The sequence below is a fragment of the Semicossyphus pulcher genome, unplaced genomic scaffold (assembly GCF_022749685.1).
Source record: "Semicossyphus pulcher isolate SPU_LCO1_2020_fin unplaced genomic scaffold, fSemPul1.0.p SCAF_15, whole genome shotgun sequence".
Lineage (NCBI taxonomy): Eukaryota > Metazoa > Chordata > Actinopteri > Labriformes > Labridae > Semicossyphus > Semicossyphus pulcher.
Window position 1 is genome coordinate 4,736,643 of NW_027211659.1, and position 22,910 is coordinate 4,759,552.

General features: G+C 40.3%; 1 protein-coding gene across 1 annotated transcript; it reads right to left on the reverse strand.

The window, feature by feature from the left end:
* Window positions 1–634: 634 nt before the first annotated feature.
* Window positions 635–18,238, reverse strand: slc15a2 (solute carrier family 15 member 2). Its single transcript, XM_069662793.1, has 22 exons — window positions 18,058–18,238; window positions 15,887–15,974; window positions 14,772–14,913; window positions 14,333–14,425; window positions 13,905–14,004; window positions 13,311–13,401; window positions 13,132–13,209; window positions 11,220–11,302; window positions 10,968–11,051; window positions 10,757–10,846; window positions 9,243–9,287; window positions 8,925–8,960; window positions 7,401–7,489; window positions 6,870–6,951; window positions 6,267–6,392; window positions 5,443–5,607; window positions 5,256–5,302; window positions 4,750–4,854; window positions 3,964–4,063; window positions 3,732–3,875; window positions 2,840–2,944; window positions 635–1,810 (listed from the first exon to the last, which is right to left on the reverse strand). The coding sequence occupies exons 1-22, from the start codon at window positions 18,064–18,066 to the stop codon at window positions 1,601–1,603; spliced, it is 2,112 nt and encodes a 703-aa protein (XP_069518894.1). The 5' UTR covers window positions 18,067–18,238; the 3' UTR covers window positions 635–1,600.
* Window positions 18,239–22,910: the final 4,672 nt, after the last annotated feature.

The following is a 22,910-nucleotide window of genomic DNA, read 5'->3' on the forward strand; positions in this document are numbered from 1 at the left end:
TGAGGAACTTTCAGTTTGTGTTGATTTTGGCGACCCCTACCTATTATCTCTCGTCCTGGCTGCACGGTGGTGCAGTGGTTAGCGCTGTTGCCTCACAGCTAGAAGGTTCCTAGTTTGAACCCTGGTTCGGACTAAGGCGGCCTTTCTATGTAGAGTTTGCATGTTCTCCCCGTGCATGTGTGGGTTCTCCCCCTGGTACTCCTGCTTCCTCCCACAGTCAAAAGACATGCTTGTTAGGTTCAATGTGACTCCAAATTGCCCGTAGGTGTGAATGTGAGAGTGAAAGGTTGTGTATGTGCCCTGTGATTGACTGCCGATCAGTCCAGGGTGTAACCGCCTCAGCTGGGATAGACTCTTGCTTACTTTTATAGGTCATATTTCATAACCACCAAAAAATGTAATTACATTATCTTAGTTTTTCAAACTGAGAAAACGGGCCGTTGGTTTAGCTCAGCTCGTAGAGCAGGCGCCTCATATACAGAGGCGACAGACCTCGACGTACTGATCGCAGGCTCGGCTCCCGTCCTGCCGATCATTTGGTGCATGTCATCCCCCACCCTCTACTCCCCACCTATCCTGTCTCTCCTCAAAAAAAAGCCTTTAAAAGCGAGAAAACAGTCATAACAGTACACATTTTAATCTTCCTTCATTTCATGTCACAAAAAACAAGTCTCAGCATCACATTTGTCTATTTACAGAACTTTATAGGGAGCAGCATCACATGTTTGAAAATAATCAAAAACAATTCATCAAGTATCTTATAACGTTAAAGGACCATAGTGTTGGTTATGCATGTTTTAGCACTTCAACTTTGGATCCCATATATAGGACAATTCAGAGACATGATCCTTGCCTGACGGACACACTTCCTTACTGAGCTTTCACTTGTTCTGTGGTAGTGCAAGCTTTCCTTAATGATGTGTTCAAGGAGTATTTTGCATCTGACATTTGGTGACGACGTGCTTTGTTTTCAGAAAATCAAACCCAGGAGACTGACACTGGAAACATTTGCTTGTTTCCTGCCCTTAAGGAAAGCGGTGAGCTCCTAATCGTCAGATATCGACTCAGGAATCAGAGATTTTACAGTCTCATTAGATGCATTAAACTGAAACATAAATGGTTGTAGAGAGTTGTGTAGTCAGCTGAATTTTAAATGAAAGGCCTGCAACATGCACAACCACCACGAGCTCAGGTCCTTTAATAGCGTTGCTAAAGGCACACAATGTAAACTGAACAATTTCCTCTTCTATCAAAGGCAGTAAAGGTTGTGATTATTTTCTAGCTTCTTAGAAAACATTTCGACATGGAGTTAATATTGCAACAAATAGATACAGCATATAATATTGATTGAATATTGATCATGGTGTAGGATATGACAGTATTAAGCCTCTTTCATGTATTCAGTCTCAATCAGACAACACTTGCTTGTTCGCGGGTTAAAATTGACTGGAGTGTTAAAAGTTTAACAACATGTGACAAAGAAATATTTGACTTACACAACGACGTCCAACGATCACATCTTAGTGCTTCATTATCACATAAAAGTATCTTAAAAATACAACATGACATTACAATAAAACGTGTTTGTAATGCGTCACAGTTACAGTCTGGTGCCCTTCCCTGTTTTGTTCAGCTGCACGTCGTTGGGGTTTTTCTTCAGGTCGTCTTGGTCGTCTTCCTCCTTCCCTGAATCCTGCAGGTAAATCTTGTTCAGCTCATCAGGGTCGACGTATTTGTAGAAGGAAGCCATGAAAGAGAAGATGATGCAGACGCCCAGCAGCAGGCCGGCAAACAGCAGGAACTCTATCCACTGGACAACAAACAAATACAGGTAAGTGTGTGAACAGCACCGGGTGGAAAAATATTACGTTGATGGTTAAAGAGGATGTATTATGCTGTTTCACATTTTAAGACATATGTTACAATGTTGGATGTTCAGACTAAACGTGGGTGAAGTTTCAAATCTGTAGTTAAAAGTATGTTGGAGTAATCCCCGGGCTTCTCCGCTCAGTCTGCAGGCTGCTGTTGACGCCAGGTTTCACACAGTTTTTTTCAGCAGGCTTCAGAGAGCTGGCCAATCAGAAGACAGGGGGCTTGTAGGGGCGGGGTTTCTTAAAGGGACAGAGCTGACTGAGTCGTTTCGGGCAGAGGCTGTAGGAGGGCCTGCACAGAGCACCAGTGTGACAAAAATGATGATGACTATAAAGAGGTCAGTAGACGCTTCTCTCAAGGGGAAAATGTCCAATAATCGATTGCAGAAGACGGACGGAAAAAAACTGAAATAATCCAGATGTAATAAAATTAACTCCAGACATTGAGGGAATCCCACTGATGAGAACTGGCAGGATGTGAGGTCAATTTAACCTGAGTCCACCCAAATCTAATCCGTTCATCTTCGAGTCCAAGAGGACATTTGAGCCCATTTTTAAAGTATTCCCTGGCTCTCAGGCTTTCCTGATATTTCACGTTCAGAAGAATGAAACAGGATTAAAGGCGAGAAAAGTGTTTTTTCTAGACGTCAAAAGAGAAGTTGACCTTTAACCTTTGGGGTAAAGAAAATGTCATCACTTCATCCTTTTATCCTATTAGACATTTGTGTAAAATTGTCTCTAACAGGCCAAAAACATTCTTCGAGAGGTCAGAGTGACCTTTGCCCTTTGAACGCCAAAATCTAATGAGTTCATCTGTGAACCCAAATGAATGTCTATGCACAATTTTAGGATATAACCTCCAAGTGTTGCCTGAGATATTGCATTCACAAGATAATATAACCAGATCATTTGATGCCACAAGTGAAAAAAAGAGTATTTTTAAGATGAAAAAACGTGCGACGTCTTACCTGTTCCAGTCCCGCCCCCTCTGCCACGATCAGCACAATCACGTTCCCGAATGCAACCGTGAGCAGCCAGCCTGCCTGCAGGACTGACTTCATGTTGGCTGGAGCCTGAAGGGGAGGGATCCACAGTGAGTAAAGAAAGGAGACACCAAATATCCCTGGGCTCGTACAAATATTTAAAGTTTCTCTGAGATGGATGAGACTTCATTGCCTTGACTTTTATTACACCCACTCATGAAAGCTGAAGCCACATTTGAAGATGTAGTGTTTCCCAGAAATCGTAACTACCCGCACTCCTCCACAGAATCTTTGTATCGACTTTAAAACACACACAGTCTTTGTAGTCTTTTTCCTGCTCCCACGCGGAGCTTCTCAGCTGCTGTCAGCTGAGATTTATAGCCCAAAGAAACTTTGAAACTCTTCCGAGTTCACTGACAATTTCTACACACAATACGCTCCTCATTAGTACGGTCAGCCTTTTATATGTGTCTTACAAACAAGCTACAAACAAGAGCTCTGCAGAGAGGAGAATATGCTGCAGAAGAGGTTCGATGGGTTTTCTTTGGATGTTTTTTGTCCAGTTCTAAAAACTGTAAAAGTTGTTTTCTATTGTAACTACCTAGCTTAGCGTTGGTCAAAGTTTGCTATAGTATGTATCTTGCCGTAATTGACTGTAAGACGGAATTAAGGAAATGCATGCAATCAGGCATTAATAAACTACAACTACTGTAGCTTGTGTGTCCGTCTCTACGATTATTAAAACTGCTGCACTCACTGAAGAAAGAAGCTACAAACATCGTCTTTCAAACCTAGAGGTAGTGAGTAATGTAGCTCTCAGAATGCAGAGGATACAGGGTGATTGCTAAATCTACACTCGGTGTGTATCGTGACGAACCTGTGAGTAGGAGAACTCCAGGCCTGTGATGGAGAACATGACCTCTCCTATAGTTATGAGGACGTACTGAGGGATCTGCCAGGCAATGTGCACATTGTTGGCTTTCACATCTTCCATCTTGTGAGGCACAAGTTTACCCGACTCCTGCAAAAACCAACACACATCATTAATGCTATAATACTTTACATATGGGGAGATCCTTCTAACAGAATTGTATATCAAGCATCCTGACCTCCATGAGTATGACAGTGTAAGACGCTCCAAAGTCCAGCAGGCCCAGGTTGAGATTCGGGCAGGTCTTTGACGGTATGCTGCAGGTGACATCTGGATATCTATCAGGAGGCAGGAGGTACATGAAGATGGAGATGAATTACAGAAGGGAATTAAAAGTTAAATCACTTAAATAAAAAGACAGACAGTGCTGCATGTGTGACGTCCACGGTTGGCTCCGGTTGTAACTCTTGATTTTCCTGGCTGACGGTCGCTTTCCTTTTCAGACTGTTTGCTTCATCTGAGCGTCAAGTTTGTTTCTTTTTCTTTGGATTTTCACTTCTTGTTGAAGTTGTATCTGTAGTCATCCATCGTTTCTTTGTTTGTTCAGCCATAGTAGATTACTGTTTACTCGCAACACTTGCAGAGAGCGGAAAAGCAGCTGCTTAGCTCCGCCTACCCTCTCTGGCAGACCAACCACTGCTGGCTGATGGAAAACGCGTCACTAACTGGGCGTCGCTTGTGATTTTTTTCCGCGAAGTTGCAGAATACTGCAAATGCAAAGGCTTTCATCAGTGGGCCATAGACTCGATCACCATTGTGTTATCTCATTCGGCGATAGATAGAGACTTAACAGACATTTATTTACATGAAAATGAGAATGGCTTAATTTTGTTAAGTGAAAGAAGTTATTTTGGGCTTCAATTATTTCAGAAGTAAAAGTCATGTTTCTAATGAACAATGTTAGGCAATTTTAAATGTTCAAGAAGAACACAACACATTTTCCAACAGCCCCAGTTGTACTCACTCTCCCCGGTCGACAGTCTGGTTTGTAGACATTAAACTCGAAGGCACGAAGAACTCCACATCTCCAACAAGCAGGGTGATTGGATCTGGTCCTCTGTTGAGGAACCTGTTAAATTAGAAGAACAAATGAACAAACTTTACAGAATCCATCCATCCATTATCTATACCACTTATCCTGTTAAGGGGTCGTTGGGGGGCTGGAGACTATCCCAGCTGTCATTGGGCGAGAGGCAGGTTACGCCTGGACTGATCGCCAGTCAATCACAGGGCTGACACATAGAGACAGACAACCTTTCGGGCAATTTAGAGTCACCAATGAACCTAACAAGCATGTCTTTGGACTGTGGGAGGAAGCCGGAGTACCCGGAGGGAACCCACGCATGCACGGGGAGAACATGCAAACTCCACACAGAGAGGGCCCCTTCATCCGAACCAGGGCTCAAACGACTGTGCAGCCCCAGCAAGGGATCAATGAGCCCAAAATGTTTGAGATTAACCGTGTGTTACCTGAGGTAAGGATTCCCGTCTCCAGTTTTCTGTATGTAATCTTCCACCTGGATGATTTAACAAAAACACAGCCACGTCAAAGAAGTTCACATCAATATAAAAATGACTCCGACATGGACACAAAAATAATAATCTAATGCTATTGAAGAAAGAGAGGATTTTGGTGCCAGTTTTCATGGCCACTCACAAGTCTACACTGGATTCCAGTGGGTTGTGAGAACACGATGAGACTGTACGCCTTCTTTTCTTCAAACCTCTGGATACATTCTGCATTTTTTCCATTGAAGGTGACTTGAATCATCACTTCCTTGCTGGGTGACCCGAGTGGAAGTGTCTCATATTTAGGAGGGTCCTGACACAGAAGCAGAGAGCAAGGGGTTAATGTTTTAATTTCTTACTAAATCCGCAGTTGGAAAAATCATCTTTGACAAAATGACAGAATTAAGTTACGAAGGATCAATTTAATTCTTAAGTAAACTGAACCATAGTCCTCACATTACATGAGAAATGTTTCTGTGGGGCAGCAGGAGGCTCAGACAGCGCGCAGGGTAATCACAAGTTTAGCTCAGTAGAGATTAAAATGCAAATACAAACTATTAAAATTAACCAAACCTGCCAAAGACAAACATAAACAGCACATCCATTGAGTGTGGTGTACTTTTGTGTAGCTGTTAATTACCACTTATCTCCTCTGTACTAGTTGACCCCTGTTTATTCTCTACATATTATATATATTACATCATTTATCTGCTTTATATTTTCGGTAGTTTCTCAGTTATATGTCCTGATGCTGTCGAGGCGAGGACAGACAGCTGCTAAACATGTTTTCAATCTTAGAGAGGTATTTCCTGGTCGGTTAAAGTTCATGTCATTGAGCGACGGGGCTCTCTCTCTCAGAGACCTACAATCCTGACGTGTTTGAAATGGAAAAGGAGCATTTAAAGACCATCTTTGTGAAACCCTGCATCCTCAAGGAATAGTAAAAACATCCTCCTCCTCTGGACTGGTTACCTCAAGGTGTTTGATGGGCTTTGGAAACAGGTTGTTCGGATCAGTTGTTAGACTGACGTTACCTCCAGCCAGGTTATAGACCTGCAGGAGACACTTCCCTGCAGGTGCAGGATCCACCACTGTTTTCTAGCAGATAGAGACAGAAGAACATTTTAGACAACTGTTTTTTTTTTGGTTGGAAATCCTTATTATTACAGTTCATGCTATACTACACAGTTTGAAATACGCATAGATCATAACTAAGGGATATAAATAGCTTTAGCTGCAATCATTAGATTCTATGGACAGTGATTGGATATATTTAGACTCATTTGGGAAAGATGATTATACCACTTAAGGTTATTATCTGGCACCAAGTTGTAAAGAGCTGAATGCTTTGGTCTTGTGACGGTCAAACCAACATAACAAAATTACCGCGAGGACAGCTCAATGTTTCGAGGACTCGAACGCTGCAGATTTTCCAGGATTCAAACGAATGCAAGATAATGAAAGAGCATGTGCAGATATTTTTAGATGTTTAGGCTACATGTGCATGCATGCAACTAAGCCTTGGTGTCTTTCTGTGAGGGGGAAGAATACTCCTTTACTTCTGCTCATACGTACCACGACGTTCACTTCCACCAATGTGGCAGCTATAAAAGCCAGCGCTGCAAAAACCATCCCTATGGCCATTTTCCTCAGAGGCCTGAAGGCAGAAAGAATCAACAGTTTTATACATCTCCGGTGTGAGTTTACTGTTGTTGTTGTCAATCTTTATCACTTTATAATCAGAAGAGTGATTTCCACATCCGTGTAGATGATCTCCTGTCTGATAAGACGTCGTGCCATCTGTTACACAACCTTATTTGCTTGTGTGAAACCACCTGATACCCCATTTGTAATTCTGGGAGTGGCGTCCCCTTCCTGAGAAATAAGAACTTTAATGTGATCATTGATTATACTTTGCAGTGTGCTGGGAAAATCCCTGGATAACAAACAAAACTGCTGACTGCCTTACATACGTTTAGTGCCCTGAGGCGATTTCATGGGGTCCAAATATGAGGTCACATGGCTCATTTTCCCAGTTTAAGAGGCCTTTAAAATGCGTGTGTTTGCAATAAAAAAAGGGAGTACCCAAAATAGGTTTCTACTCACGTGACTTTGATTCTGCAAAGGCCAACGAGCGGATATATGACGAGGTCAAAGATGGGCACAAAGAGAAGAATCAGCAGAGCGTTCAGCATCTAGAGAACAGGGAGGGGGAGACTGTCCTTTAAATGACTCTATAAAAAGTCACTAAGACTCATCACATCGTAAAGGTTGGAGTTATATAAGAAGAAAAAGGCTGATTATGTTTTAATATAACCACTAAAAAGATGGAGCGATGGTGATTAAGACCTACAAAAGGACAGCATCTCTTGCCAAGTCAAATATTTGTCATTCAACGTGCTTTTGATGCAACGTGCTACTGACGCAGCACACTGGTGTGTGTGAGCACAAAATACATACATGGCTGAAGGCATAGATCATATATACACGGCAGTCTGAAGGTTTCATTTAAGGAACTCATTTCTGTTGTTTTGTCTCAGTGCTCAAGGATTTTTAAAGTTCTGAAATTCAGCTTTTCTTCATGGCAATATCAGGTGAAGTGTACATAATATTTTCGGTAAAATGCAACAAGACGATGATCCTTTGGAAAGGCAACCGTGAACATTTCATGAAGTGTAATACTTCCCTTCCTGTACAACAAGACGAGGTCAAAACCTCGTATGTGGCTGACCGCGTCAGGTCAATGTGCGCCTGTGTGGGCAATGTGTTACAAGGACTGTCCTTATGAGGCCGATGACAACGTGTTTGAAAGCAGGTGTGTGCTGCGGACGTAGGTGAGGACAGCGGAGGAGCAGCCCCGCCTACTCCCCGAACAAAGCATCCAGAGCCGTAGAGACAGAGAGTCGCGTCAGTGGAGGTCCAATATGCTGCATGATCTGCCATTGCAATGTCGCAACTCTCTCTCTCTGCGGCTGTGAAAGTACCGTCACTCACTCACTCACTCAGTTAGTCAGTGACTAAGTCAGTCAGTCAGTCCGTCACATACAGACCCATGTGTCGGGCTGACCCCGGCGGTCAGCCAAAAAGGAAGGGAAGCTAATGTTTGTCTGCTGTGAGTGTTAAAAACCTTAAATTTAAGAAATTGTTTGAGATATTGGTAAATTAACTTTGTGAATTCTTTCTGAAAGTTAAATGAGAAGATAGAGAACACTGACATGTGTGTATGGTGAGAATGGAGCGAGAAACCAGGAGGTAATTTGCCTAGCTTAGCATAAAGAGAGAGAGAAACAGCTAGCCTGACTGTCTGGAAAGTTCAGAAATACACCAACCAAGCCATCTGAAGCCATTAATTGGCTGTTTGCTTAGCCTTGCTAGTTAGGTTACTTTATAGCTATAACAATATCTAAGGTTGTTATAAGTTGGTTGAAAACTTAGGCTTCTGGAGAGTAAACTTTCCCAAGTCCAATAAAGAGCAAGACAGAGCTTTCCAGTGTAGTTTAACTCTACAGCACTCAGGACATGCAACAACTGTATGCCCACTGTACCTCTTGCGAGAGTTTCTCTTTCACCTCTTGTAGTATTTTCTTAAATCAGTAATTGTTATATATTTTATCGAGAGTCTGTACGTACCTGCATTTGGTCAGGCTTAATTGTGACGGAGTCTCCCTGTAATAAAACATTTCATTTTAACAGGAAAGCCATACAAACTTTAACTGCACAAATAAAACATGTGCAGCTTTGCCCAATAAAAAGTACATAATCCTGATGCGTGCATGATTTATCAAGGCCATAAACAAAGTAATTCACTGGAATAAAAAGAGAAATTGCAACACCCAAACAAAGATAAAGTCTGTTTGGCAAGAATAACAAAACCAGCCAACTGATATCGAAGTGCATAAAGATGTTATCAGCTTGTTAACTTTTGTTGTATGTAAAAAAAACTCTTACAAAAGCCATGTTCATCCTTGTGGCCTGAAGAGTCCAGCGGGAGCCCTGCAACGAAGAGAAACGCAGAGTTTTACTGTTAATGTATCAAAGTAGACTTGTTTTATCTTCCTATAGACGGGAACACATAGAACCAGTACACAAGTTACATGTTTTACAAGGACAGTTTTTTAATCGGTCATTCTTAAAGGAGACATATTTTAGCTCTGCAATCAATTTTCTATTATTTTAATGTGTTTTTGAATCACGTTGGTAAAGTTTTATTATTTTTTGGAGCCTCTCCTTCCTCCTGAAACGTACAAGCAGTTTTGCCATTCAAAGGTCAGACCTAAGCCACGATTGGTTGACAGTTGTAGAAAACATGGCTGCTCTCAGATCGGTTATTCGGCCTTATATGTACGAGCCAGAATCACCATGAGGTATCTGAATGGTAAGTTGGAAACGTGACTACAAGCTCGTGCGAGAAGGCAGCCTGAGGTGAACGACGGTGAATGACGATTGGTCGAGCTAAAGCAAAGTTCTACGTAGAAACCTGCAGCTGTTCTGAAGGGCTCATTTCAGAGGCGACCTTTTTAAAAATGTAATTCTGGAAAAACAGAATTATGCAGTTTTCACTTTTTCCACGGTAAACAATAAACACCCAAAAATGTGAAACCCTGCAAAATATGAGAATATCCATTTGAAAAATACGGCCCCTTTAAGAAAGAATGAGTTCAGGTGGGGTGTAAATCAGCATGTTGGATGTTGCTTTGGTATTTTCCTTAATCAGATGTTTTTGTTGAGTGTGGGCCAGAGGAGAAGATAACGGATAGTTAAGGGATTTTATAAGATAGCTGTGACTCAGGACCTTGAACTTGTGCTGACTGAGAAGACTCATCATTTACTTTATGCATCAAAAAGACAAAGAAGAAAAGAAAATTATACTTTATTTACACCAAAAACTCAGTCAAATAAAAATGCTGCTGAGGCGATTCATTTAGAAGTTTTCCATTTCCATTTGTTTTCCTCGGAAAAACTAAAATACGCAAAATAAAGATTATTAAAGATGAGTTTTAAATGAAATTACAGCTGCCATTAGTTTTTATTCTGATAAACAGTAAAGTAGTGTATGCTTCACTTTCATTTAGACAGATACCGTGATGCTAGCTTAGCTTAGCTTAGCATAAAGACCGTCAAAATTCATTGGACAGAGTCAACTTCTGAAACTTCTGAAGCTTGGTCATTTCAACGTTGTATCTCATTTGTTTCATTCGTGCAAAATACTTTAGTGTAAAGCTACAATTCATCCTTTTACACACAGGGTTCCAGACGTTCCAGATGTATGCACATCTTTAAATTGGTCTGGAAATGCTGGCTGAAATTGTGCGTTAACCTGTCCAAAAGTATTTCAGGAAGGACCAAAGTGGTGGACTTTATCGGAGCACTCAACCTGACAACATAGCGTATGATTCACGGAGTTAAAATGAGAAGTGGGACGTTTGTTGGGACAGTTCATACGTCTCACTTTCTTCACTTACCTGCTGATCAAACAGAGCCCAGAACATTGGCAGTGGAATGAAGAGCACCAAAACCCGCAGCACCATCTTAATCTCCTGGATCAGACGTTTCTGTTAACACACAAACACGCAGAGCAGACGTGTTACTGAGGTACTGAAACCACCAACGCTTTTTTTCTTATATATATAAATAGTTGCATGGATGATGTGATAGTAGAAGTCCTTTTGTTACCGAATACTTATCCTCAGCATAGTCCAACCAGTGCTTCCTTGGAGCGTCATACTTTGATCTTTCGACGCGTCTTTTGACGGCAAACTGCAAACCAAAATTAAAACAACAGGACTGGAAATGTTGGACGCTCAGACATAAAACAGGAGCAGAAGCAATGTTTTAAATGTCTGTTACAGCAAAAAAAAGAATTACATCTGTTCACACTTTAATAAATCATCTCAAACGACTCGAGAGGTTTGGGAGATGACTCACCCCGATGCAATTACAGACTTCCAGCAGCACGTTTCCCTGGGGAGGATTCCTCTTGTACAGGCCGCTGCCAGAGATGAACACAACTGCACAAGATGGATGAAGAGTTTGAAAGTTTATGTTGGAAATGGCTCGAGCGTTGTGCAAACAATTGCTCCATCGCCTGGTATCAGAAGTACATGCTCATTTCCTTAACTAGCATGAGCAGAATCTGACGGAGTGGTTTACCATTTAAGGACGTTTTAATACTCTTTTAATAGCTTGTGAAATGCTTTAAAGTAATACAATCTAACATGTTGTAAACACACCAAGCTCTGGTTAGATGTTAAAGCCAGTACTGTGTCTCGCACTGACTGTGATCTGTGCGTGGCCCCTCGAGTAATAAAATCACAGTTTGTTTTCACAGCGAGCAATCAGCCAAGCGTGAATCCCATAAGGATCAGCGTGGACGGGGATTCAGAGCCAGAGACAACCGACTGTCAGGACATATGCGGACAGGCCTTGATCAGCCTGTCAAAAGCCGGACTTAATATAGCAGCGTGCACACCACAGCTTGAACTAAACTTAGACTCTAAAATGTGAGATTTAATCTGGACACTCGTAGTTACATTTAAAATTAGTGCACTGTACTGAGGCCAGGAGTTATTATTCATATACTGGAGGCATTCCATCTAAGGGTACGTTTTGGTAAATGACTTTTCAAGGCACAACTATTTGCATTTCAGATTCAGCTTGTACTGACACTGTGCTATTGGCTTATCAGTAAGCAGTGGTAGGTAAGTTGCATTGTGGGCAATGTAGGCAGCAGGTTTTGACTAGAAATGATGCATGGAATAAATCTATCTACAATATTATTGGAGTGCAGTGCTAAATCTGTGGTGTGCATATTTAAATGCTTGATCAAATGTAAAATACATTGCCTTAAGACTTGTTGTCATGACAACTAATTAAAGTAACAAACAATGTTGTGCTCTTGAGCGCCACCCACTGGCGATAATAGTGGGACCACACTTCCAAATTTAACCAGACGTCTATGGCTGGCTCCCTTTGTCACGGTTCTAACTCTTGAGTTTTCTCGCTTTCCTTTTTAGACTGTTCGTCGAGTCATCTGAGTGTAGAATTTGTTTCTTTTTCTTTGGATTTTCACTTCTTGTTGAAGTTGTATCTGTAGTCATCCATCTTGTCTTTGTTTGTTCAGCCATAGTAGATTATTGTTTACTCGCAACACTTGCAGAAACCGGAAGTGCAGCCGCTTAGCTCCGCCTACCCTCTCTGGCAGACCAACCACTGCTGGCTGATGGAAAACGCGTCACTAACTGGGCGCCGCTTGTGATTTTGTCGCCAGAGAAACCCAGTCCATAAAATATGATTAATTTTTGTTGCCTCATTCAGCGATAGATAGTGACTTAAAATACATTTATTTAAATGAAAAAGTTCAAGATTGTTACTTTAAATTATTTGAGGAATCTTAGCCAACAATATTTGCTGATATACGAGAATCTGTAGCCAGACTAGCAGCTCTGTGATCCTGTGATTAGCCACAATGATTTTCGTAGCTAAACATCAGCTTGCTAACATGCTCACAATGACAGTGCTTATATGTTAATGCTTAACAGATCTACTGTGTTCACAGTGTTCTCACCTGTTTAGTATGTAAGCTGACTAAGATTGGTTTAGTAGCACGTAACATGAAGCACAGCTTTTTTGGGTATTTGGTCATAAACCTGGAGCATTGGAAACGTTTGATCTGCTAATGGTTGTAGATAAAAAGTCAGTGTATCAGCAAAGTTACTTTTTATTGTAAACTTAATCCCTACATACCAGATCCAAAATGTTTTATAACATTTTTTTATAGTGTTATGCAGTTGTTGGATTACATTTGACAGGAAGATGCAGCGGGTTGAGTAACACTCACCTGTAGCCACAATCATCAGAAAAGCAGGAACTCCAAAGGCCAGGGCGTAGCAGTCATTCCCAAAACACTTCACATCACCTGCGAGGCAAATTTAGCTTTAATGGCACCAATACTGTCATTTAGTCAGAGAGGACAACATGGTGTATAACGTGTTAAACATTAAGCCTGTGAATGCTCACTTCGCAGAATGGGTGTGATTATAGTCGACAAGAGGCTCCCGGCGTTTATTGACATGTAGAAAATGGAGAAGAATTTCTGCCTTTCGCTGACCTGGAGGTGATAAACAAAAGAATCAGAAAGCCATTTCAATGTTTGGTCTGACTTTTTGCAAATATTGTATTTTGTACAGAGCCCCCCCCGAAGTCCCAAAAGTAAAAAAAAAAGACGTTATTATCGTGTGCGAACAAGATAATTTATTTTCTTGTGCACACACTGAAACAAATATTTTTTTAATCCATTATTTAATTCAAAATATAAAATAGGATTTCCATTCTTAAACATTTAAAGCTGCCAACATGTCCCTATATCATTGTACTGGGTTTTTATTAGTGCACTACTGAGTCACAATGGTTAAGCAGCTTTCATAGATGGAACCACTCCAATTATTGTCTTTAAATGCAAAAGATCTGAATAATATGTGTGTGAATTTAACAAGTAACACTAGTTACACTTTACTTGACGTCCCATGCAAAATCTTCCATTAACCATCAATTGCTTTCACGGACTACCTCGATTTTATTCCTTCAAACTGAAGAACACGTGCTCTGACTCACATTCTCCTCATCAAACTGGTCTCCACCAAACGCTGAAACGCAGGGTTTGATTCCTCCGGTACCGAGGGCTATGAGGATCAGACCAACCATGGACAGAGCACTGCAACACACAGACAATATGCGGTACTTGTTTACTGAAGTACTCAAAGTAATAGTCTATTATTCGATCTATAGATAGGACGACCAACACAAAACTAATATATTGTGATAATCAAGGAACAACTTCTGGTGTTTTACTGCTGTTTGCTGTTTGAACAACATTAGCAGTTTGGGGATGTCACCTTGGACTGAGAGAACTTGTAATGTAAGTTAATATGCCGAGAAGCTCAAAATAAAAGAAACAAATGATTAACATGTCGTTGTCCTCTTTCTAACGGCACTGAACCGTGCTTCTGCCTGTTCAAAATGACTGAATCAGCTCAACTTACATGTGCACATCGCTGCTCCCCACAGTGGGAATGGCTCCGACGGACTTCACCACATGGCCGATCACGTACACAATGGACAAGTAGATGATGGTCCTGTTGAGAGCAAACTATGATTACAGACGTTCAGAGCAGCAGTTTTATTTTTAGACTAGATCTCTGTGTGTGTGGCCAGAGTGACTCGTGTCCACTAATAGGTGGTGTTACACAATTTAGACAAAGCTCCCAAGTTACATGGCTTAAAGATAACATGGCGCTGCAAACTTTAGGAGATGAGTAATGGACATATCTGTAAACTTATTTCTTACATTTTTACACCCCATTTATGACATCTTCCACACCCCTGTGACAGAAGTAAGGACTGTGGATTATCTGGGACATTATTTCTTGATAATTTCTTTTAAGGTATCTCAAAACCTACACAATAAAAATAAAACCTCACTTGTATTTCCCCAGCCAGGAGTCAGCGATGACAGCTCCCAGTATGGGTGTGAAGTAGCAGAGGCTGCTGAAGGCGTGATAGATGGCTGTGGAGAGGTCCTTGTCCCAGTGCAGGTAAGTGAGGAAGTAAAGCGTCAGCACCGCTGTGAACACAGACACAAATCTAAGTTGTAGAGAGAGACCGATATGGTTTTTTCAGGGCCGATACCGATACCGATTATTAGTAGTCAAGGAGGCCGATAACCGATATTTGGAGCCGATATTCATTTGCAGTAAAAGTGCAAATATTGGCGTCAAAAGTTTGAATAATACAAACTCCAACACTTAACTTTGTTTAAATGCCTTTAAGCATATGTTTATTAAAGAAACAAAAAGCGCAGGGAGTTCCCAGGGTCAGCAGCATCTCTTATAAAGTTAACTGAAAATTTAAATAAATAAATAAATAACTTCCTGAAGTTTTATAAGGTAAATCAAACTAAGTTAAATAAAATTTGCAAAGAAATGAACTCTTATCGGCTGTCGGATTTAAAAATTAAAAATTAAAAAAAAGGCCCAGCCGATAATCGGTCTATCCCTACTAAGTTGTGACCCAGCTCTGCTGCAATAAATCTGCATTTATCCTAACATTCAGATTAAATGATTAACATGAGGTCAGTGTTTCTATCATGCATGCTCTGCCATATTGCTGCCTCTATATGTCTCTTAGCTGTCACTACACCTGCCCAGAGGAAGCAGTTGAAAATTAGTCAATATGGATAATCAGGCACATCAACAAATGTCTATTTATGTTCAGGACTCATGTTAAATTGTGCTTTTTGCATAGCATGTGTTTTGTTTATGTGTGTGCGACAGATTGAAGTAATGTGACAGACATGTGAGAATCAGTGAGGTCATGTGAGGGGGCAACGGAGCCTCCAGCCTATCGCTCTGTGTTCTCGTGCCCTTGTTCACTCCAGCTTTTAAACTCTTAACGAGCTGAGCATCTTCACTCATTCAACACTGTGTCAGCTGCTTTTTACAGTTGCATTCAAAGACGCCGAAGTAACTCTGTACACACAAAATCCTGTTCTTTAGGTCAATATACACGACCATATGTTGTCCAGACGGTCTGCATACCTTTCATGCCATAGTAGGAGAAGCGTTCGCAGAACTCGTTCACCACTATGAAGCAGATGCTGGTCGGGTAGTTGGTCCCACATAGTTTCTAAAAGAGGAAAAAGTTTGTTAACTTAATGGCATTCATCATTTTTATTTGAAAACATGCAGTATGAAATTAACAGACAATAAATCTGTAATCCTTTGTCTTATCTTAAATCAGATATGGGAGGAATGTCTCCAATAAGTCATCCAAGTAAATCATTGTGCAGGAATACTGTAGTTACACACACTTCTGATAGGATCATGCTCAGCTTAACTGATGGAAAATGTCCAATACAATCATAAAATGATCTTAAGTTTATACTAACTCACAAGATAAGCAGTTGTTATCTGTCACTATGAAACGTGGTTTGGTTTTTATCAAGCAATCATTCTTCGTTTCCAGCTCCTCAAATGAGGAGATTTTGGGGAATAAAAGTATTTTAAAACTTGGCTTCTTATGATTGACCTTCAACGCCCGTGTATTGTATCATCTTGACTCAACTGTCAGTCAATTAATAGAAGAAAAAATCCACAAAAGAATATTTTTATGAAGGTTCAAACTTTATAAATGTCGCCTACATGCAAACTTACTAATTATTACTAACTTTGTAACTCTTCTTTAGTAGAGTACTTCAACACTTGAGTACTTTTATAGGCAAAAGTTTGTGCTTCAATAGGACTTTTACTGCAATAAGGGGAGGACACATTCAGTAAGTGGTGTCAAGATTATTGTACTATTCATTGTTTTCCCTGTCATCCAATCAGTCACAGTAGGAAGCAAGCTCCTTAAAAAGAGCTCCACTGAGTGTCACACAGTGAAGTGTACCGATTATTATTTAGTTGTAAAGTGGAGCACTGGTATAGGAGCTTGAATTGAGGTATTTATAGAGTTGTTGGTGTTAGCTATCTATGAAAATACTTTTTGAATTGAATTGATTGAATTGAATGCTTTTATTGTCATTATACACACACAGTGTACAACGAAATTAATAGACAACTCTTGTGGTGCAAAAAAATAAATAAAAAAGTAAGAATAAGAAAGATATACAGTAAAAATAAATATATATATATAATTTTTGTTTGTGTTCCTTCCTCAAAGGTTCCTTTACATAGATTAATGTAATTATGTTTGCACTCCTGAAAGCATTGACATATAGCTCTATAACAACTCTATGAGCAGCTGGATTCTCAGGTTTCTAGATGTTATTTACTTGGAGCTGTCCACTGCTTGTGTGCTTGGAGTTAAAGAGTCCAATGTTGATTTCTGGTTGTCAGTGGCTGAACTCCCTCCCCCCCAGGGAGTGAGGTTTTCTTTTTATTATTATCATTATTGTACATTGTCTTTATTCACATTTATTAACATTTGATGAAAAAACAAAAATGCCTACTCTCGTCCTGCGGAGGATGTGATATGATCACATTTCAAACCAGCCTTGTTGGCCGGGTATGTGTATGTATACAAGGAATATGTATTTGTTTCGCATTTCTCTCTTTGTAAACAGAAATAGGCGTATTTGTACAGATTAAAACAAGAAAAACAAGCTCGACAAGTTAACTAACTTCAAACTACTATACACAAAAGCTACACAACTGTAACTCTGGATCCTTAAGGTATTGGTTGTGGGGACTATTTCTTATGTTGACAGCTGTTACACAAAAGACAGACAGGCTTCACTCTGGGGATGATTAAACATGTTTAACTGAATTACATCTGAGGGGCATGGCCCTTTAAAAGACTTGCTATCATGATCTATCTACAAAAACGCTGTTTAGTGTGCATCAAACTTTTCCAAGCAAACCTTGCTTGTGCTTTAGATTTTTTAAATGTACTGCTGATGCGCCTGTTGCATCATCTCGCCAATAATTGATGGTGGGGGTTTAGCGGGACCCGGTTAGTAGAGCACAAAACACACGTCCGCAGTTTGACATCAAAACAAAAACACATTCACACTTTGTTTCCAGAAGTTTGATGGACCCTCCGCTCCCACGAGTCTACACGTCTTTTTTTTTAACCTGACTCGGTGCAACTTTTCACGGTGGATTTAACAGAATTTAAGAACTTTTTAACAAACCAAACACACCAAGTAGAAACGCAACCTGTACAAACATCAGTTTGTGATTCACAAAAACACCTCGCTTGTACTCACCTTCGTCATGTTGCTTTAATTTCTGGTGAAAGTTTGGGTCTTTATTGGTGCATTGGGAGCTCCTGTCTCACACCCAAGTCCGGCCCACTCTGCTCTGCTCTGTGGCTGCACCGCGGCAAAACCTCCAGCATTTATGGACTTAAAGCCGACTGAAAGTTAATATTCCACCACACAAACCTGACGTTGTAAACACAGGAACTACAGTGCTTGTCCACAGAATGCTGTACTTGCTTTTACTCACTCTCCGCGGGGCAGGAGTTCCGTTAGTTGTAGTGAAGTGGGTAGAAGTAGCGGCAGCCTTGCACAATAGCGTCGTTGTTAGGCTCACAGGCGCAGACCTGACTGTGGATGGAGGGTCGACATGTTCTGCGGTCATGATGCCTCATTTGTTTGGATGAATGACAACGAGAGCATAATTACATTTCCATTCAATTCTTTTAACAACGTGAACTTTTAACCATTGCTTTGAAAGAAAAGTCGAGTAAAACCTCCGGAAATCAGACTTAAATATCCAGTTTGGACTTTTATGAAGGCATTTTCTTCTGCTTTTCCTTTGTTAGAAATATGAAATAAGGGGACACACACAGTTTTCAACCATCTCTCCTCATGTGAATGAAGTTGTGTAATATGATGACAACCTTACAAATCCAATTTACCCATGACAACTGTGAAATGTGATTAAAAGCCCCTGAAAAATGACGGTAACTTGAGCTTCAGTCATCATAAGTTAAAGAATTAACTCTGACGCTTAACTGAACAGCACATTAATAATGAGTTTATGATCTAGACGGAGGTTTTATGCCTTTATGGAGATACTGTTTATCTTTCAAGCTTATTAATTACTATTAAAGTCAGTCAGACAATAACAGGATTATAATATCCTCTATCAAACAATGTTGTTAATCAGCAGAAAAGTGCAGGTCACTGATGATCGCAGAAAACAGAACCTCTTTTTCCCATCTATGCAGCTGAGATCAATTCAGTGGAAACAATTATGACTTACTGACTTACACTTTATTACATCTATTACAAAAATAGAGTTGAGGCGATGCAGTAAATCAGCCCTTGATAAGGATTACTACGCTCAGAGACAATCTTGTTATGACTCATTAATGAAGGGAAATGATCCTGAACAAGGTGTCATGATGAGAAAAGTATACTACTTTTAGAGCAGCTACCGTCCTCAGTCCTGTCCTGGCAAAGAGCCTTTTAGCAAAAACCTGTTGACCATTAAACTTTCATTTTAGGGCAACTAAAACGTCTGAATTTATTTAGAGAAAGGAGCAGTTTCCATGTTAGAGAAACACATTGTAGTATGAATCGCCTTGACGTTAATTCTGCATCTTTTTACAAAGTATTCTGATCATTGGAACAAACACATGCAGAGTCTGTTGGTACAAATGGTCAATTTAGGTACCAACCATCCCCCAAGTTTACGACCCTTCTCACATTCCAGAGAAGATAACTTTCTGCCTTTCTGCAAAGAATATAAGGACTACAGTGACTGATTCTCCTGTGCAATTGAAATGTACTTAAAAATGTATTAACATGAATCTGAAACTGCAGTTCTCCTCATCCTGCTCACACCTCCTCCTCATGTCTGTCTGCTAACAAAGGAAGACCACATGTAGTCATTAATTAACTAATAATAAGTTTTCCCTGTTTTGTCAAAATTGGGTGGCGTCCAACACTGAATTTAAGGTAAACCTAAATCCTTTTGCTATTAATTAGTTATTAATCTTGCTACCCATTAACGCTACAACATGAAGGCCTTAATTATGAAATTAGAAAGTTATAGAACCATAACAGTCACAATCACAGCTGGCATTAACAACATGGTAAATTCAACAATTTACGAGGCGTGTAAGGAGAACCATACGACTTGTGATGTCTGTCAGAAAGAGTCACACGATCATGACACTTGAACACAAATAATAATAATACATTTTCATGATACTCAGTCACTTTACATTATTAAAACAGCTAGAGGAACAAAATAAGAACAGAATACGACTTATACCTCTACAAATACAAAAGTAATAAGCTATTAATTAATCTGTTACGTCCCATCTCCGCAATATGTTGGTGAGAGCAGATCTTCCACCTCCATCACCAACACATTCTCTGAGCTTGGTTGCCCCTGGTAACTCCCCCTGTGGCCACTGTCAGCAATGCCACTTTACACACAAGACAAAATCATTTAATCATCCACACACTGGAAAAAAATATAACATTAAAGGTGTCTTTTCAAGTACCACTACCAATGTTATATTTATACTTAAATGCTCATGTGGATTGGCTTATGTTGGTAAGACTATTAGACCTCTAAAGACTCGTATCGCTGAACATCGAAGTACCATCAGGAACAATGTCACATCCAGCCCTGTCGCGGTACATTTCTCTGTAGCTAATATCTCGACACTCAGATATCTGGGATAGAGACTATAAGACAGTCACACAGAGGGGGTGACATCCATGCTACTAAAACGAGAACTGTTCTGGGTACATACACCGGGCACCTTAGCCCCTAAGGGCTTAAATGAGGACTTTGACATCACACCTTTCCTATGAAATACCCGATCAGAACTTAAGTCATTCTATCCTACTACTCTGACGTGTCATATATGGTGTCTCTGTCTATGTATAGATAGTATTTGCAGACCTCACTACTTTAATCTATTACAGCTAATGTTAGAGGCACTTCTTATAGATAGTACTATATGACAGCTATGCAGCTTGAATCCGTCTTCGGGAGTACTAACTTCTGTGATATTTTTCTTGTTTTTTCTGTGGGTAACCACATGCACACGTCTTTTTGTGCGGGTGCATGGTATGTGTACAAACAGAACTACAAGTAGAACGTCTTGTACATAATTTCTTATTTTCGTCATATTTGTACATATGCTCTGTATATATATAATAATAATAATAATACATTTTATTTATATAGCGCTTTAAAGGGTACTCAAAGGCACTTTATATAAAAGAAAGAACAGAAGCAACGATAGCAAATACATTAAATACATTAAGAGCATATACAATGCACAAATAACAGGTCATTGGTTAAAAGCAGATTTAAATAGGTGGGTTTTGAGTGTGGTTTTAAAGGAAGGAACAGAGGGAGAGGTCCTGAGGTGTTGGGGGAGAGAGTTCCAGAGGGAGGGGGCAGCAGTGGAAAAGGCTCTGTCCCCCCAGGTCCGTTATTTGGTTCGGGTGAGAGGGGTTGGCATCAGTCGATCTTAGGTGGGGGTGTTTTGGAGAAGGAGGTCGGTGAGGTAGGAGGGGGCAAGATTGTGAAGGGCCTTGTAGGTGATAAGTAGGATTTTGAATTGTATACGAAATTTGATGAGAAGCCAGTGGAGGTGTTGTAGGACAGGGGTGATGTGGTCTCTGGAGCGACAGTGGGTGAGCAGATGGGCGGCAGAGTTTTGGATGTACTGGAGTTTATTAAGGATTGTGGAGGATGTGCCATACAGAATGCTATTGCAATAGTCCAGTCGTGAGGTGATGAAGGCATGAATGAGTGTTTCAGCAGCTGAGAAGGTGAGGGAGGGGCGAAGACGGGCAATGTTTTTGAGGTCGAAGAAGCCAGTTTTGGTGATGTAGTTGACGTGAGGTTCAAATTTGAGAGATTGGTCGAAAATGACACCAAGGTTGCAGATATATCTTGGCACACTGGGATTTGTCACAGTTGTGTTAAGGAAAATGTGTTGATATTTACATTGTCCATATATAGGCAAGACATATGCACGTTTGTGGTACATGCTCTACCCATCGATTTTCCTCAGGGTAGATGTTTTGGGTGCAATATATTTTTGTATGGTATCCAGAAGAAATCATCTCATGTGTCATCCAATTAGTCATGGATGTCAGCTGTATCTTATCATTTCTGTATGTACTTAAGATGGCGACTCACAAATGCCTTTACAAGTCTGAAGAAGAGCATGTTGAAACGTCACTACTTTGTGCTATATAAAACCCTTTACGGGAGCTTCCTGGTGTGCGGATCTTGTTATATTTTTTGACATCCCAAAAGAAAAACATTAACCTACTGGGATATGAATGATGGCATATTTATTGGTGTTCAAAGATATAAACCTATAGAAGCTGAGACTGTTGAGAGACGCTGTTATAACCTGGTCCCAAGCTATATATTTAATCATTTTGAGACAACAAAGCCTGTTTTGTTGTGATAATGGGTTCATTTATTTCCTTATCTACGGCAAACAAAAGGCTCATTTCTTCAAGATAATAAAACAATTATGTTCCAGGCTGCCATACACATCTATACGAATAATTATTTTGTAACCTTGAGCACTCGTTTTGCAGCGTTTTTTGGGTCAGTACTGTAGGTTACTTTCCTTTTGTTTGTGTGCCTGTAAGTCAAACATTGTGTTTAATTGATAATCAGTGATCGTTAATTCTAAACACTCCCAAACCTGCAATTCAACCTTTAAGAGCTGAGCATTCAAGTGGATGGAAATAAGATGGAATTAAAGGGCTATCCTGAGCCACCTTCTACTAATTAAAAGCTTTAACAGTGGCGTTTTTCGACCACCAGATGGAAACGTAGAGCAGCTTATAACAAGAAACTGAGCAAATACACACACACAAACACATACACACAGTTACTTGAGTCACTTTCAGGGGCTTGTATTAATTTCTACTAGAAAATAAACAACAGGCTGGTCACTGTGATATTACAGAGCAGGACATGCCATGCTGCCATCGCCCACTAATGAGCTCTGGGGAGTTATGATCATTTGACGTGACAGTAATGATGTGTCGTTATCTTGTGATAAATAAGTCGAGATCTCGAGAAAACTACCAGAAATTACTCGTTCTCACGGGAA